At 35.6% G+C, this 16,977-nt stretch overlaps 1 protein-coding gene across 1 annotated transcript; it reads left to right on the top strand.

Moving 5' to 3' along the window:
- The first annotated feature begins 14,118 nt into the window (after positions 1–14,118).
- On the top strand, positions 14,119–15,500 carry LOC103485972 (syntaxin-related protein KNOLLE). Its single transcript, XM_008443749.3, has 2 exons — positions 14,119–14,635; positions 14,843–15,500. The coding sequence occupies exons 1-2, from the start codon at positions 14,244–14,246 to the stop codon at positions 15,378–15,380; spliced, it is 930 nt and encodes a 309-aa protein (XP_008441971.1). The 5' UTR covers positions 14,119–14,243; the 3' UTR covers positions 15,381–15,500.
- The last annotated feature ends 1,477 nt before the right edge of the window (positions 15,501–16,977 follow it).

The raw sequence follows: 16,977 nt of genomic DNA, 5'->3' as shown, positions 1-16,977 counted from the left end.
GTCCTGATGCAGCAGGGTAAGGTAGTTGCTTATGCCTCCCGCCAGTTGAAGATCCATGAGCAGAACTACCCTACCCATGACTTGGAGTTGGCAGCTGTAGTCTTTGCACTGAAGATATGGAGGCACTATCTGTACGGTGAGAAGATTCAGATTTACACCGACCATAAGAGCCTGAAGTACTTCTTCACCCAGAAGGAGTTGAACATGAGGCAGAGGAGGTGGCTTGAGTTGGTGAAAGACTACGACTGCGAGATCCTATACCACCCAGGTAAAGCAAATGTAGTGGCTGATGCGCTGAGTAGGAAAGTTGCACATTCAGCAGCGCTAATCACCAAGCAGACCCCCTTACTCAGGGACTTTGAGAGGGCAGAGATTGCAGTCTCAGTAGGTGAGGTTACCGCACAGTTGGCTCAGTTGACAGTTCAGCCAACCTTGAGGCAAAAGATCATTGCTGCTCAGCTGAATGATCCTTACTTGGCAGAGAAGCGTCGTGTGGTAGAGACAGAGCAAGGTGAAGACTTCTCCATATCCTCTGACGGTGGCCTTATGTTTGAGGGACGCCTGTGTGTGCCGGAAGACAGCGCAGTTAAGACGGAGCTTTTGACTGAGGCCCACAGTTCCCCGTTCACCATGCACCCTGGGAGTACGAAGATGTACCAGGACTTAAGGAGTGTCTATTGGTGGAGGGGCATGAAGAGGGATGTGGCAGACTTTGTCAGTAGATGCTTGGTGTGCCAGCAGGTGAAGGCACCTAGGCAGCATCCAGCAGGGTTGTTGCAACCCTTGAGTGTGCCAGGGTGGAAGTGGGAGAGTGTGTCGATGGACTTTATTACGGGACTGCCCAAGACCCTAAGGGGCTACACGGTGATCTGGGTTGTGGTCGACAGACTCACGAAGTCGGCCCATTTCGTGCCAGGGAAATCCACTTACACTGCCAGTAAGTGGGGGCAGCTATATATGACAGAGATTGTGAGACTACATGGAGTACCCGTATCCATCATTTCAGACAGAGACGCCCGTTTCACATCGAAGTTCTGGAAAGGACTTCAACTTGCGTTAGGTACAAGGTTGGACTTCAGCACGGCATTCCACCCTCAGACTGATGGTCAGACAGAGAGATTGAACCAGATTTTGGAAGACATGCTGCGAGCCTGCGTACTAGAGTTTTCAGGAAGTTGGGACTCCCATCTGCACCTGATGGAGTTTGCCTATAACAACAGCTACCAGGCTACTATCGGTATGGCACCGTTCGAGGCTCTGTATGGCAAGTGCTGTAGATCCCCTGTCTGCTGGGGCGAGGTTGGAGAGCAGAGGATGCTAGGCCCCGAGTTAGTGCAGACGACCAACGCAGCCATACAGAAGATCCGAGCTCGTATGCTGACAGCCCAGAGCAGACAGAAGAGTTACGCTGATGTACGACGTAAGGACCTCGAGTTTGAAGTGGGAGATATGGTCTTTCTGAAGGTAGCGCCTATGAAGGGTGTTCTGAGGTTCGCGAAGAAGGGGAAGCTGAGTCCACGCTTCGTAGGGCCGTTCGAGATATTGGAGCGAATTGGCCCCGTGGCTTACCGCTTGGCGCTACCCCCATCTTTTGCTGCAGTGCACGACGTATTCCATATCTCCATGCTGAGGAAATATGTTGCAGACCCAACACACGTGGTGGACTTCGAGCCACTGCAGATTAGCGAGAATCTGAGCTACGAGGAGCAGCCTGTCGAGGTCCTGGCAAGGGAGGTCAAGAAGCTTCGCAGTCGAGAAATTCCACTGGTCAAAATCCTTTGGCAAAACCATGGAGTGGAAGAGGCAACGTGGGAGAAAGAAGAGGACATGAGAGCCCAGCACCCCGAGCTGTTCGAGGATTAGAACTTTCGAGGACGAAAGTTTTTTTTTAGGAGGGAAGATTGTAACGCCCAACAATTTCGGTTTCCTTTTGTTTTGACCATTAATATTAATACTAAAGTGTGTTTATTATTAGTATTAAACTAAAGTTTTTATGTATTAATTTTGAAGTTAGGGGGTGAAATAAATTAATGGCTTAACAAATAAATGGCCTTGGAAAGGGTCAAAGGTGGTTAATTGAGGAGAGAGGAAAGAGGGTTTTAAAGATTTCTTTTATTATTTTTTTATTTCTTTTAAAAAGAGGCCTTGGGACTCGTGCGTAAAGAGGAAGAGGAAAATTTTCAAAGAAAGAAAAAGGGGGAAAAATTTCCTATTGAAACCCTAGCCGCCGCACGCCGCCGCCGCCGCCGCCGCGAACCCGAGCCGCCAAGCACCCTTCTCTGTTCAGCAGCGCAGCCGAGCCGCAGTCGCAACCGAGCCGTCGCCGAGCTTCCAGCCGCGCCGGGAGAATCGTCCAAGCCGATCTGCGCAGCCGAGCGTCCGTCGGAGCAGCCGTCTCTCGCACGCCGAAGCCGAGTCGAAGCCGCCTCCGCGCGTCCGCAGCCAACCCGTCAGCCAGCCGAGGCGCGCCGCTCCGATCCGACGCAAGCGCAGCCGAAACGCCAGTCGGTAGCCGTCGCCGAGCGAAGCCGCGGTAGCCGGACCACCAGCAGCCGCCGCGCCACCCGAAATCCGGAAGCCGAAGCCTCGCGCGCAAAGGTCCGATCGAAGACCCGCCCCGCGACCCGAACCGACGCGCGCCACCTTCCGGAAACCCGACCCGCGCCCGCGTGCACCCGTGCGTGAGCCGCGCCCGCGTGTGAAGCCGCGCCGCGCGCTTTTGTGTAGCCGAGCCGCGTCTCCCTTGTTGCAAGCCGAGCCGCGTCTCCCCCTGTTGCAAGCCGAGCCGCACGCGTAATTCCTGTACCGAGCCGAGCCGCGTCTGCCCGAGCCGAGCCGGTTCTGTCTTCTTCCAGCCGAGCCGCCAGGACTAAATTGGCTCCATCCACCTAAATTGTGGTAATCTAATTAATTATTGTGGTTTTCCGGTAAGACTCCATGCTCGGACGTTAGTTAAATTAATTTGGGTCTAAATTAATTTATTTTCTCAAGGGACGTCTTGGACCAAGAAATTACTGCAGCGCGGGATTTCTTCAGTAGGGGCTCGAGCATGGCAACCTCCTTCTAGGTTAGGACTTCGTCGCTTGGAAAGCGTACTGCCTCGCGGTTAGGACTCGACAAGTAGATCTCCAGGTAAGAGATTCTACTACTAGTTTCATGTTTTGAAGTATGAGACTGTGTATGCCCCTATGTTGCATATTGAGAATTTGACAGTATGATGCCTGAAATAAATGTTAGTATGATGCAAATGACGATATAGTTGCGCTATAGCCTGTTATGTGTGGCAAGATCTATTATGGTTACGACGAATGTCGGGACGGAGAGTGTAGAGATGATTTATGTGACATGTTATATGCTGATGCCATGTGTATGTATACTGCAATTAGGGTACCTGTTAGCTTGATTCTGTTAGAGTCGTACCTGCATGGGTGTCCTTCGGGATCACCACCTATTGAGGACTGTGTGGTCCGACGGGACGCCAGTCTAGCATGGATATAGACATGACTCGAGTGACTCGACGAAGTCCTCGCATCCCGACTGTCCTAGGTGTCCCCCGGGCACCGAAGACCAGAGTTACGTTCCTACGGGAGCGCATGATCGCACGTGTTCGGGAACGTGCCAGAGATTGGGTACCAGTTATCAGGACTCTAACAGGAAGTTAACAGGCACCTAGTGGGACTAGTAGTGGGTCCCTTACTGAGTATTTTTATACTCATTCTCTCCACTTTATGTTTTCAGGTAGAGGACGAGGCAAGGGCAAGGGCAAGCTGGCGAGCGACCCGAAGTGAGACCGAGGAGGGCCATAGGGACTACCGCTTCCGCTTGTTTCTTATTTCAGATTTTAGCATTTGAGTTTGAGTACTTTTTATTTTTCACTATCTTTTATGTAGATTGGGCCCGAGTAGGATTTCAGAACGCTTTTACATTTTTTGCATGACTACCTTGTTTATGTTTTTATAAATGAATTTCTTGAACCGTATGCTTTTTAATAAAATTTTTCGACCTAAACCACTTGGTCTATATTTAGTAATGACTTCGATTCAGCATAAGGAGTTGGGTCGTTACAATATATGAGGCTATGGAAAGTCTCAAGTGGAAGACAATTGTCATGGAAGAAATGGGAGCTCTTGAGAAAAACAAATCATGGAATTTGTAATCTTCCCAAAGGGGACAAGACAATAGAATGCAAATGGGCATTGATTCTAACATATAAACCAAATGGTACATTAGACTAGTACAAGGTCATACTAGGTGAAAAGGGTTCGCTTAGAGGTATAGAATAGACTACTCAGAGGCGTTTTGGAAGAAGAAGTGTACATGATTAGTTCCCCTTTAGAATTTAGGTCAATTTTAACTACATGTGTTTAAGTATTGAAAATATCTCTATGGTTCGAGAGATTCTCCATGTTTGTTAAGTTTCAAGGTTACAATCACGGACACTCTAGTCATACACTGCTTACGAAGAGATCTAAATTTGGAAAAGATGGGTGATGAGTTTGAGATTAAAGACTGAGGTAATCTAAAGTACTTTCTTGAGATGGAGGTTGAACAATCAAGTGAAGGAATTTCAATTTCACAAAAGAAATATACAATTGACTTGTTGAACAAAACAAGTATGGTTGGATGTTGTCTAGCCAATACCTCTATAGAGTTCAGTGTAAACTAGAAAATTATGTCGACAAAATTCCTATTGATAAAGGAAAGTATCAGCGGTTAGTGAAAATTTTGATTTATCTATCTCATACTACACCAAAAATCTCTTATGCAGTTAGTACAATGAGTCAATTTATGCAAGCTTTGTGAGAATAACACATGGAAGTTGTGAATCGTAACTTGAGATTTTTGAAAACTACTCTAAGAAAAGGTTTGATGTTCAAGAAGACAAGCAAAATATGCATTGAGGATTATGTCAACTCAAATTGGGCAGGTTCAATGACTCACAGAAAGTCTACTTGGTCGGGATATTATACCTTTATGTGGGACAACCTTGTAAATTGGAGGCGTTAGGAGTAGTGTTTGAGCTGAATATCGAACTATGAGTTTGAGAATTTGGGAAGAGATTTGGTTATAGAAGTTCCTATCTGACGTTCACTATGACTGTAAGTTAACTATGAAACTATTTTATGATAACAAAGCGGCAATAAGCATAGGTTCAATATGATAAAACCAAATATATAGAGATTGACAAACACTTAATTAAGGAGAGAAACTTAATAGTGGCGGTATTTATATTTCATACATTCTGACAAATCAACAAATTAATGATATTCTTATTAAAAGGTTACCAACGCAGAATTTTAACTCATGTTCTAGTAAATTGGGTATGATTGACATCTATGCCCCAACTTAAGGGGAGTATTATAAATAATTGTACTAAGGGTATTTTTGTAATATTTTATACCCTTCATTATTCCCTTTTTTTTTGAATGCTTAATTGATCTATAAATATTCAATCCCTTGTATTCTGTTGTTAATAAGAAAAATATACAAAAGACTCGTATCGTATTTTCTTTCTTCCTAGACTAAGGTTTTCCATGTATACCTGGTGTTATTTTTTCTTCTTCTTCTTTAATTAATTTTTATAATAAAACTTAGTTTTTTCTTTTCGAATAAACGTTTGAATTATACATGTTTGCAGATTTCATAACAATAAATATTTATTGCCTTTTTAAGAAAGCAAACATCCTTAGCCTTTTTAAAAAAAGCAAATATCTCTTTTGTTTTAGAACAAGAAAACAAATATCTTTACAATTATATACATCTTTTATTTGGTTCCTATATATAACTCCTTATTTTCTTTTCGTTGTTATTCAAATTTAATTTTATTGACATTTTCACTCAAAGTTTTGAAAACATATTTTACTATTTTAAATATTAATTAAAAGACTAATTTAGAGATTATTACGGTAAATATTAATCAAAAGACTAAATTTAAGATTTATTAAAATTATAAAATTTAAGATTGAACAAATAGGACGAAATTGACATTTTAATATTTTTATTAAGAGTTCAAAGTACAATGTTTATCCATGTGCTTTATTTAGTCTCGAACAAAAGAGTCTCTTAACATTTGACTTTTGAGATTGATGTTTATTTAGTTCCTAAGAATTTGAAACAAATATTTAGTTATTGAAGTTTGAGAAATATTCCCTAAATGCTATTTGACACTACTTTGATCGTTTATTTAATAATAATCTCAACTTTAAGAATAAAAGTGGATTTTGTTGTTTGCTTTTTATACTTTAATAATTTAAAATGAATTTTAATGAAATTTTTAATAACTAAAATAAATAATTATTGAAATGAGTTAAATAATAACAATACTTTTACTAACCTTAATGCAATATTTTTTGTTTTTTTAAGAATAATGCAATAATGCTTTTGATGAATATGAAACAAACAACAAATGGAATGAATGACACTTCTTTAACCAAAGTTTTAAGAGATAAAGATAAAACAAAAAAGAATTGTTAAAGAATTCTTTTCTTAAAAAGAAATTTGTATTTGCTTTTTAAAAAGATGGTAGAAAATATGCACCGAAAACAAATAATTTAAAAATGGAAGAGGCACTTTTATACTTTATTCTAAAAAAACTTAAAACCATTATCAAAATTGTTATTAATAAAACCGTTTCGTTTTTTATTTTTAAAACTAAGCTTATTTTTCTTTTACACTGTAGAATAATTTGTAATTCTTTTAAATACAATAGTTGCATTTTAACCAAATTTTAAAAATAAAAAACATCTACATTTTTTAATTTTCAAAATTAGTTTGAATCCCTAAAATTATGTTAAAAAACTAAACTTAAATTTGAGTTATTATCATCCCTAAAATAATGCTAAATAACAAACTTCATTTACAACATTTTCATCTCCAAATTTTGCTGACTTAATAATAATTTCATAAATAATACATAATACGCAATTGTTATTTTGAATTTAAATTTTATACATTATCCCTAAAATGATACAAATATATCTGCAAGATTCTAGGATTTGTTATATTTTAAACAATTTATTAATAATATTGGTAATTATTATAATTTCTTAAATGACCTTAAATATGCCTCAATGGAGTTTTTGCAATTAATTGAATCTTCTTCTAATTTCTTTTAAATTAAATTAGAGAAAAGAAAAGAAACATGAAAAATAGGAAGAAGGGGCTGCAAGTTGATAAAACATAGTAGAGAAAGTTTTTTCTAGCAAAAGAGATTGATAGAGAAGAGTGTGGTGTGACGGTTTCCGACGTTCTAACAGGAAGAGAGACGTTGGTCAATGGAGAGGAAGACGTTAGAGGTTTAGTCATGGGTTTCGAGATGGACAGAAGATGCGGTTTTGTGCTGTTTACGGCAGCTCCAACTTTCGTTTCAATAGCTTCGCAACGTGTTTAATGGCTGGTTTAACCATGATTTTGGAGCCGTTTAGACGTCAACGGCAACAGGCTTTTTTTAGCAGCATTTGACAGCATCCGACGTTGGTCATGGGTTTGCAGCGTGTTCTAACGTTTTGACGTCTATTGGAGTCGGGTTTAGTCGACTTTCATGGGTTTAACCGCAAGCAAGACGAAAATCCCAAAGTCTCCGATCAGATAAGCCGACAAAATAAAATCTAAGTATAAAGGCTTTGAAAGGTTTGAAGAAGACGAGCTGGAACTCCAATAGTTTGATTTTGATGTATCAATCAGGTCTTGGGAGTTTGATTTTAATTACAGGGTATTTGTAGTTTCTTGAATAATTGTATTTAGGATTCAATTTTTTCAGTTAGGTAGGGGCATTTAAGACATTATTCCAGCAATTAGTTTTTTATATTTTCTGATTTTGCTATTTTATTAGTTTAAATAAAAATTTGTCATTTATCCAAAACAAGCCTTCTATTTTGCTATACTTCTTGTCAGCTCTTAAATTTTTGTCTAATAAGTCATTCAAATTTGACCTATTAAGAATTTTTTTACCTTTTCCGTATTTATATTTTAAGATTAAAAGTTAATAGTTACCTATTAAATTATTTAAATTTTAAAATTTTTGAATGAGACACTAACTTATCTTGACATTTTTAATGTAATGCCCCAAGTTTAATATAACTAAATTTGATTATCTTAAATTGTTGGGACTTATTTTTCCTAAATTTTCGGTGTTTGAGTCAAGATTGATTTAATTTGAGAAAATTTTGAAGTTCGGTATGATTAAATATTTGATGTGATGATACATTTTAAAATTTTGAGACTGGTAGGATTAAAACCATCAAATTTGGATATTGGAGGATTTAGTGATAATCATTGTGGTAAACATTCTTTCAAAATTTTTCGATAACTTAGGAGGCATTTGGAAGAAGGGTTGGATTACGAAAAAGTTGGTATTATGATAAACCTAGTTTTATCATAACCCGTGATTGGGGAAAGGGTTAAAAAAAGATAGTTTTATGATAAGAAATGTTTGGGGAAAAGTTTATGTGAGTAGGTTTATGAAGGTTTTATCATAAGATGTGTTTGGGAAAGAGTTATGTAGGTAGTGTTATGAATTTTTTTTATATTTACAATTTTTTTCCAATTGATTTTGGAAATGAAAAAAAAAAAAAAAGAATTCAGGTTTTTTTATTATGGAGGCGTTGAAAATTTAATGTAACAGTTTGCTTTAATGTCTACAACGACGATGTCCATCTTCAATTTTATTGAATTAGTAAATACATTTTACCAATTTCCCAACAAGTTTGATACATATTTGTACAATTTTTTTCAACATGTCATTTTAAAAATATACAAGCCACAAATTGCGTATTTTTTTCGAGCGTGTCCTATATTTTTTTTAAGCATGTTGGCTTACAACCTGTAATGCATTCGTCCTTATTTAAATGCTTCAACTAGTTACTACATAGCACTTGAACGCCAATTTTCAACAAATTTTACACACACAATACAAAATGTAATCATTTAAACTAAACACTTCTTAAACCGAATTTCGATAGTAGAACATTACGAATAACAATTTCGTAAAATAGTACAAATCATATAAAAATCATAAAAATAGTACATACTAAAATAATTTAATAAATTAAAATTACAAACAAGAGTACAAATCATATACGAACTGAAGGAAGAAAAGATAAGGATTAGCTAGTGGACGTACAAAAACAGTCAAGGAAGATCACGTAAGACTGTGCAGTAGTCCATCCTCTCCTCGTCAGTCATCTTAATGAAATCGTGCATGTTGTCCAAACTGCAAAAGAGGCTTCACGAGCAACGTGCCCTGTCCAATCTACTTAGCTCCGGGATCGCTTGCAACTGTCGTAGGACTTCCTGGCAAACTGTGGTATCAATCTACAGCGCGCGAAGGCCACTTCGCAATCATCCTCAGCCAGAATAATTTTTTTTTATTTCTTTGGCTCGATTTTATCCCTTCACAGATGACAATTGTCCTTACACAAATACAGTGTATTTGTTGAGATCAAAAAATCAAATAAAATATCACATATCACTAATATAGTGTATTTCTAAACACACCCACTTATGATAATTCTTAACTAAATCAAAAAAATATTATATTGTTTCAATAATTCCTAAAGATATGCCATTAGTTTCAATTTGCTATTTTCGTCAAAATTAACCGTAAAAATAGTAAAATATTGGATTGCAAATAGAAAAATAGTCAATCCCAAAAATATTTTGATGCCAAAACCGCTTGCTTGATATTTTTTTCAATTTTGTTTGCTTGAATATACTCTTTAAAAAGGGCAATTCCTCCCATATAAGTATAGTGTATTTGTATAGGTCAAAAAATCAAACAAAATATCACAGAGTACAAATACAATGTATTTGTAAACACATTCACTTTTAGTAAATCTTAACTAAATCAAAAAAAATATTCTCTTGCTGCACAAGATTTAACCAACATCCCCTAAAGATATAACTTTAGTTTCAAAATCCCATAATTATTAGGATTTAAATCAATTAATTCACAATTTTTTATATTTCATACTATTTATCAAAAATTTATTAAATAATACATATTACAAAATTTTAATAACAATTTAAATCTACAATTTATATCATCCCTTAAAATCGTCAATTTGAATTCAAATTTTACCTCGTATCCCTAAAATAATACAAAGATAAATTCAACTACTTTGCATTTTTTATTCTTCAAACTATTTATAAAAAAATAAACATAAATAATACATAATACATATTTGATATTTATTAACCTTTTGAGTTTAGAAATATATATTTCATCCTAAAATAGTTAGTTTTAATCTCAATTTTTAACCTTATTTTTAAATCCAATTTTTACACCTCAATTTTAAATAGTTAGTTTGAATCCTTAAAAATATACTAAAGAAACTAAACTTAAATTTGAATTAGATTATCATTCTTAAAATAATGTTAAAATAACAAACTTCATCTACAGCATTTTCATCCTCAAATTTTGCTGATTTAACAATAATTTCATGAATAATACATAATACGCAATTGTTATTTTGAATTCAAATTTTATACATGATCCTAAAATGATGCAAATATATCTACAAGATTCTGGAGTTTGTTATATTTTAAACAATTTATTAATAATATTGGTAATTATTACAATTTCTTAAATAACCTTAAATATGTTTGGCGTTTTTGCAATTAATTGAATCTTCTTCCTTATGTCTTTTAAATTAAATTACAGAAAAGAAAAGAAACATGAAAAATAAGAAGAGGGGGCAGCCGCAAGTTGATAAAACACAGTAGAGAGAGTTTTTTCTAGCAAAAAAGATTGATAGGGAAGAGTGTGGTGTGACGGTTTTCTGCGTTCTAACAAGAAGAGAGACATTGGTCAATGGAGAGGAAGACATTAAAGGTTTAGTTGTGGGTTTCAAGACGGAAAGAAGATGACGATTTTGTGCTGTTTACGGCAGCTCCGACGTTCATTTCAAGAGCTTCGCAACTTGTTTAACGGCTGGTTTAACCATGATTTTGGAGTCATTTCAACATTAGTGGCACCGAGCTTTTCTTAGCAATATTTGACGGCATCAGACGTTGATTGTGGGTTTGCAGTAGGTTCTAACGTTTCTATTGGAATTTATGTCCTAAAACTTGTACTTTGTTATTTGATTCAATAAAGTTTATTATTGAATGTTATAATCTTAAAACTAATAAGTATTAATGTCCCAATGCTATTTTATTGAGTTTGTCAATATACTTGAACTTTATTTAGAGACATAAACATGGATTAAGTTCGAGTTAATAGCCCACATAGTTTATAATGTATGAATAAGGTTGGGCGCCTTATTTTGGAAAAACACTATAGATGCGGCCCGCTCCGTAATTAGTACAAACGATATAATCCTGAATCATTCATGTAAAGACATGGGAGTGGGGGCATCCTATGTAAATGGTTTGCATAAGACTGGAACCACGAGATAGTCACTTTTAGTTATAACACCGTGAACTATAAACTGACTATTTCAATTATGATGATCTAGGTAACTTGATCTTAATCCTGAGCTAACTATGAACTTATGTTCATTCGGTAGTATCCTTAGATCTGCATAGGTGAGGGCAGCTCATCATCGCTGGCCCAATAAGCCTCCTATTTCAGGGATAAGACCGAGTGGATAGCTAGGGATATAGAGTGCAAGATGAAATTCACTCCTACCCACTTCTAGGATAGTAGATAGGTTGTTCCCTTAAGGACTGAATCCAAGTCTTGAACAAGGGGCCCCACCTTCTCATTGGCCCGAGAAGGATTCAGGTTTATGGGTTGGACCTTAAACCAATGGTTCAATAGTGGATCAGTGGGTCTTAAGGAGCAAGATGTAATCTCGGGGGTAAAATGGTATTTTGACCCAACCAAGATTATGAACAACTTGTGAAAGATCAACTTACTCATCATGGTTATATCAAGTGGACAGAAATATATCTATAGTAAGGGGAGTGCAACTATGAGTCTTTAGTGGAATGACTCATTAGTTAAAGAATGTCGATTAAGCTTGGTTTAAAAGAGTTTAGCCAGTTAATCTCCAATCGTTGGAGCCCATGATCTATAGGTTCATTAGGTTCCCCTACTAGCTTATATGGATTCAACTAAGAACAATACATTGAAGTAACTCGAATCGTTCGAATTAGGAAAAGAGAGAGAAATCGACAAGTATATATGATATAACTTGGTATATATAAACTTTAAGCTTTGTCTTTAAATATGATTTAAATAAATATGAATATAGATTCATATTTAGAAGCTTGAAAAGTTTTGAAACGGTCAAAGTTGTAAAAGTCAACATGTTGACTTTTAACTTTGAAAAACAAAAACTTTAACCGGATTTATATTCAAATATGATTTGAATTTTAGAAAAATGAATACATATTCATACTCGGGAGGTTACAATTAGTCAAGACGGGTAAAATAGCAAAAAGTCAAAATGTTGACTTTTGACTAAGAAAAGTCAAAGTTTGACTTTGACTTAATTGGTAAAATGACTAAATTACTCCTTTGATTAATTTCCTTATTAACTAAATGTTAGTGGGAAATGTGGCAGATTATAATGAATTAAAAGCCACTAATTCCATTAATAGTTAATGGATTAATTAGGTGTTGAGTTTATATGAAATAAATTGCATGCATTTTGCATGTAATTTTTCTATATAAACTTCTCATTTCAGAATGAGAAAAGGATGATGATGATTCATATAAAAACAACCTAAACGATACACCTACCTCCATCTTTCTCTCAAAAGATTGACTTCACAAAAACGAGTCCCACAACTCGATTCTTGGTTCTGAGATTAGTAGGTCAACTTAGTGGTTGTTCGTTGCTCATGATCTTTAGGCAGAGAAGTTTTTTTAAACAAAGAAAAAGTTGTGAACTACAAAGGTAAGCTCATCGTTTACCTTTTATACTCTTCGTTTAGGTCTATCGTGTAGTAATTGCATATTAATTTCTAAATCGTTTAGATGCATATAGAGTAAAGCTTGATCTTTTCTTCTGCTGCTACATGCTCGTGTGTTTTTTTCTAGCAGTTTCGACGTCTACTAGAGTCGAGTTTAGTCGACTTTCACGGGTATAACCACAAGTAAGACAAAAATCTCAAAGTCTCTGGTCAAATGAGCCAATAAAAAGAAAATCCAAGTATAAAGACTTTGAAAGGTTTGAATAAGACTAGCTGGAACTCCAATAGTTTGATTTTGATGTGTTAATCATGTGTTGGGAGTTTGGTTTTAATTATAGGGTATTTGTAATTTCTTAAATAATTGTATTTAGGATTCAATTTTTTAGTTAGGTAGGGGCATTTAAGACATTATTCCAGCAATTAGTTTTCTATATTTTCTGATTTTGCTATTTTATCAATATTTTTTTATTTAGCTAAGCTTTTCCAAAATTAAATGTGTTTACAAATACATTGTATTTGTACTCGGTGATATTTTGTTTGATTTTTTGACCCATACAAATACACTGTATTTCTATGCGAGGAATTGTCCTTTCTAAAGAGTATACTCAAGCAAAAAAATTAAAAAAAAAATATCCAACAAGTGGTTTTGGCATAAATCAAAATATTTTTGGGATTTAATATTTTTCTATTTGCAATCCAATATTTTACTATTTTGACGGTTAATTTTGACAGAAATAGAAAATTGAAACTAATGGCATTTCTTTAGAGATTATTGAAACAATATAATATTTTTTTTGATTTAGTTAAAAATTATCATAAGTGAGTGTGTTTACAAATACACTGTATTCGTGATATGTGATATTTTGTTTGATTTTTTAATTTCAATAAATACATTGTATTTATATATGGACAATTGTCATCGATGAAAGGATAAATTCGAGCAAAAAATGAAAAAATTATTATGACACATAAATAAAAATAATTTAACAGTTTCCTATTTTTCTTTTTTCTATCCGTACGGTCTTCCTTAAAGTAAAAGAAAATGAAGGGCAGAATATTAATTAAATCCGGCCCAAGACCATTTCGGGCTTAGGGCCCAAACGAACATTACTCTCATCTACAGCCCTCCAACCCAACGGCTCTTTCAATAATATTTGTAAAAAAAACGGCTATTTCAAAATATAGCCGTTACAGATTCAAACCCAACGACTACTTTTTATTTTCCTTTCCTCGCAAACTAGTTTTAAACTAAGCTTCCGTCTTCCCCAAATCTCACTCTACATCCCCTGAGAAAATCACTCACAAGAAAACTTCCTTTTTCTCTCTCAAACTTTCCTTTTTTTTCTTCAAATTTCTTTCCAATTTCAAAATAAGAAAACAAAATGAATGACTTAATGACCAAATCTTTCACAAGCTATGTGGATCTGAAGAAGGCAGCCATGAAGGATCTCGATCTCGAAGCCGGTCTAGAAATGGCATCATCCGTTAACGGTGACAACGGTGACATGGGTCAGTTTCTGGAAGAGGCAGAGAAGGTGAAAATGGAGATGGGTTCGATTAGAGAGATTTTAGTTAAACTCCAACAAGCTAACGAAGAGACCAAATCTGCTCACAAACCCGAAACCCTCAAATTGCTTCGTGATGCGATCAATGTCGACATTGTCACTGTCCTGAAAAAGGCAAGGTCGATCCGATCTCAGCTTGAGGAAATGGATCGTGCCAACGCTGCCAAGAAACGTCTCTCCGGCAGCAAAGAAGGTTCTGCCATTTACAGGTAAGTTTCATTCTCAAAATATCGTAATGGAAATGTTAACTTCGTGGCACAAATCCCTTCCCTTAAGTTTCGCGATTATGCGTTTCCACAGCAAATGGGTTACGATAAATTCAAATATTTGGCACAAATTCACTCTAAATGTCGCAATCATGTGTTTTTTCACAAAATTTAAATGGGTGACAATAAATTAATGTACTGTTTTGGCAGGACAAGAATTGCAGTGACCAACGGGCTACGGAAGAAGCTAAAGGAATTAATGATGGAGTTTCAAAGCTTGAGGCAGAGGATGATGACAGAGTACAAAGAAACGGTTGGGCGCCGATACTTCACGGTGACGGGGGAGCATCCGGAGGAAGAGGTAATAGAGAAGATAATATCGAATGGGGGGGAGGAGTTTTTAGCAAGGGCAATACAGGAGCACGGGCGAGGGAAGGTGGCGGAGACGGTGGTTGAGATACAGGACCGACATGGGGCGGCGAAGGAGATAGAGAAGAGCTTGTTAGAGCTACACCAAGTGTTTTTGGACATGGCAGTAATGGTTGAAGCACAAGGGGAGAAAATGGATGATATTGAACATCACGTTATGAATGCCTCACAATATGTTAGAGATGGGACTAAGGATTTGAAAACAGCAAAGGATTTGCAAAGGAATAGTAGAAAATGTATGTGTTTTGGGATTTTGCTTTTGCTTGTGCTTATTTTGGTTGTTGTTATCCCAATTGCTGTTAGTTTTGGAAGTTCTTGAAAGAACAATTCATTGGGATTTTTGATTTGATGAGATGATGGGGATGTGTTTCTTGGCATCCCTAATTGAAATATTGTGTGTATTAAGAGATTTGGGGAATTGTAATGCAAATTTAATTGATTTCTTTTTCATTAAAAATTTCTAATTTTGTTTTGCTTTAGTTTAATTTGTTGCTAATTCTATCTTGATTTGGTGGGTCTTTTTTAGTATTTAAATTTTGTTTGGAATAATCCCCAACAATTGGGTGAATACTCTTTAGATTAGCTTCATTTGAAGAAGTTTATCATTAAATTTATTGGAAGTTAAAAATTCAGAAATTGGGATTGATTTGAGATGAAATTAATTTTAATTAGTATAGAAAAGTATTTCAAATAATGTTATAGTTTAGTATCCCACTAATTGAGGAGGAGAGGATGAATAATCATAATTGAACATCCAATTTTGCATGTTTGCTTCGACCACTGATATTTTCACACCAAACCATTGATGTGCTTGGTAGAGGAATCCTTGAGCAAAGATTCAACCCAACTAATTTCAGATGCAACGAGGGAGTGAGTGCGAGCGCGAGCAAGAACGAGCCACAACATGTTGTTTTTGAAATGACCGAGATACCAATGTGTCATCAAAGAACATACACAATATGTTGTTACTGATTTTCTCTTGTTAGGACAGCATGCCCGATCAACATCACAATATCCCATCAAACTCAATTAATTTTACTGATTTTCATATGTATCTATGTATGTGTGTATGTATGTATATGTATGTATTTCTTTTTTTCTTTTTCTTTTTCTTTTTTTTTATTTTGCTGCCTACCCACAAGTATTTGCGGTGTATTTTGCAAGAATTGGCTCAATTTGTATACAATAAAAGAGATATCAAGTCAAGTATTTGGGAGATATTAAAGAATGTAAATACTCCTATAATCCGTTAGGTTGGTGAGTGGTGAAGGGAAAAGAGCCCTTATAGTATAACCGAAGCCCTTATAGTATAACCGAAGATTTTACAAAACTTTTTCTCAATTTAATAGGGAATTAGTACATTATCAGTATATATAAAGAAACATGTTACAGTAAAATAAATAACTAGCGAAGCATGTTTGTCATAAAAAATGTAGAATTACAAAGAAGAATATATCTTACGTTCGTTCTTTGTCTCTATCTCTATAAAACACCAAATTTTGAGTTACAATCACTTGGGGCCTTTCCTATTCCCTATAAGAGGGGTAAAATTTGTGGGAACCTCACTTTAATCGGGAAGAAAGTGAAATTTTTTTTCTTCTAAAAGATTATGCATGAACTAAAGTTGTTAGTATCTCACCCACTTTTGCATTACCAACTTCCCTCTTTTTGATCGAAGAATAGAGAGTTAGAAAGAGCGATTGGAATCCATTGGATGCTTCCCACGTTCGCGAAATAACTTCCACGTAAGGGAGTTATTAATTTAAATTAAATTAATAAATGAATAATTAACTAATTAAATTATATTTAAATAATTGCCTATAGTTTTGATTTAATTAATGTAATTTGGTCAAATTTAATTAACTAGAATAAGGATTTTTTTAAAACCGACAAAATATTTACATTGTATAAAACAA

This window comes from Cucumis melo, chromosome 8 (genome assembly GCF_025177605.1).
Source record: "Cucumis melo cultivar AY chromosome 8, USDA_Cmelo_AY_1.0, whole genome shotgun sequence".
Taxonomy (NCBI): Eukaryota; Viridiplantae; Streptophyta; class Magnoliopsida; order Cucurbitales; family Cucurbitaceae; genus Cucumis; species Cucumis melo.
Note: the sequence above shows the minus strand (reverse complement) of the source record. Positions and strands in the feature narration are given on the sequence as shown.

Excerpts from the sequence above, each read along its gene's own strand:
- LOC103485972 (XM_008443749.3), top strand. The coding sequence starts at position 14,244 with ATGAATGACTTAATGACCAAATCTTTCACAAGCTATGTGGATCTGAAG. Across the intron at positions 14,636-14,842 it reads GAAGGTTCTGCCATTTACAG|GACAAGAATTGCAGTGACCA; the intron begins GTAAGTTTCATT and ends CTGTTTTGGCAG.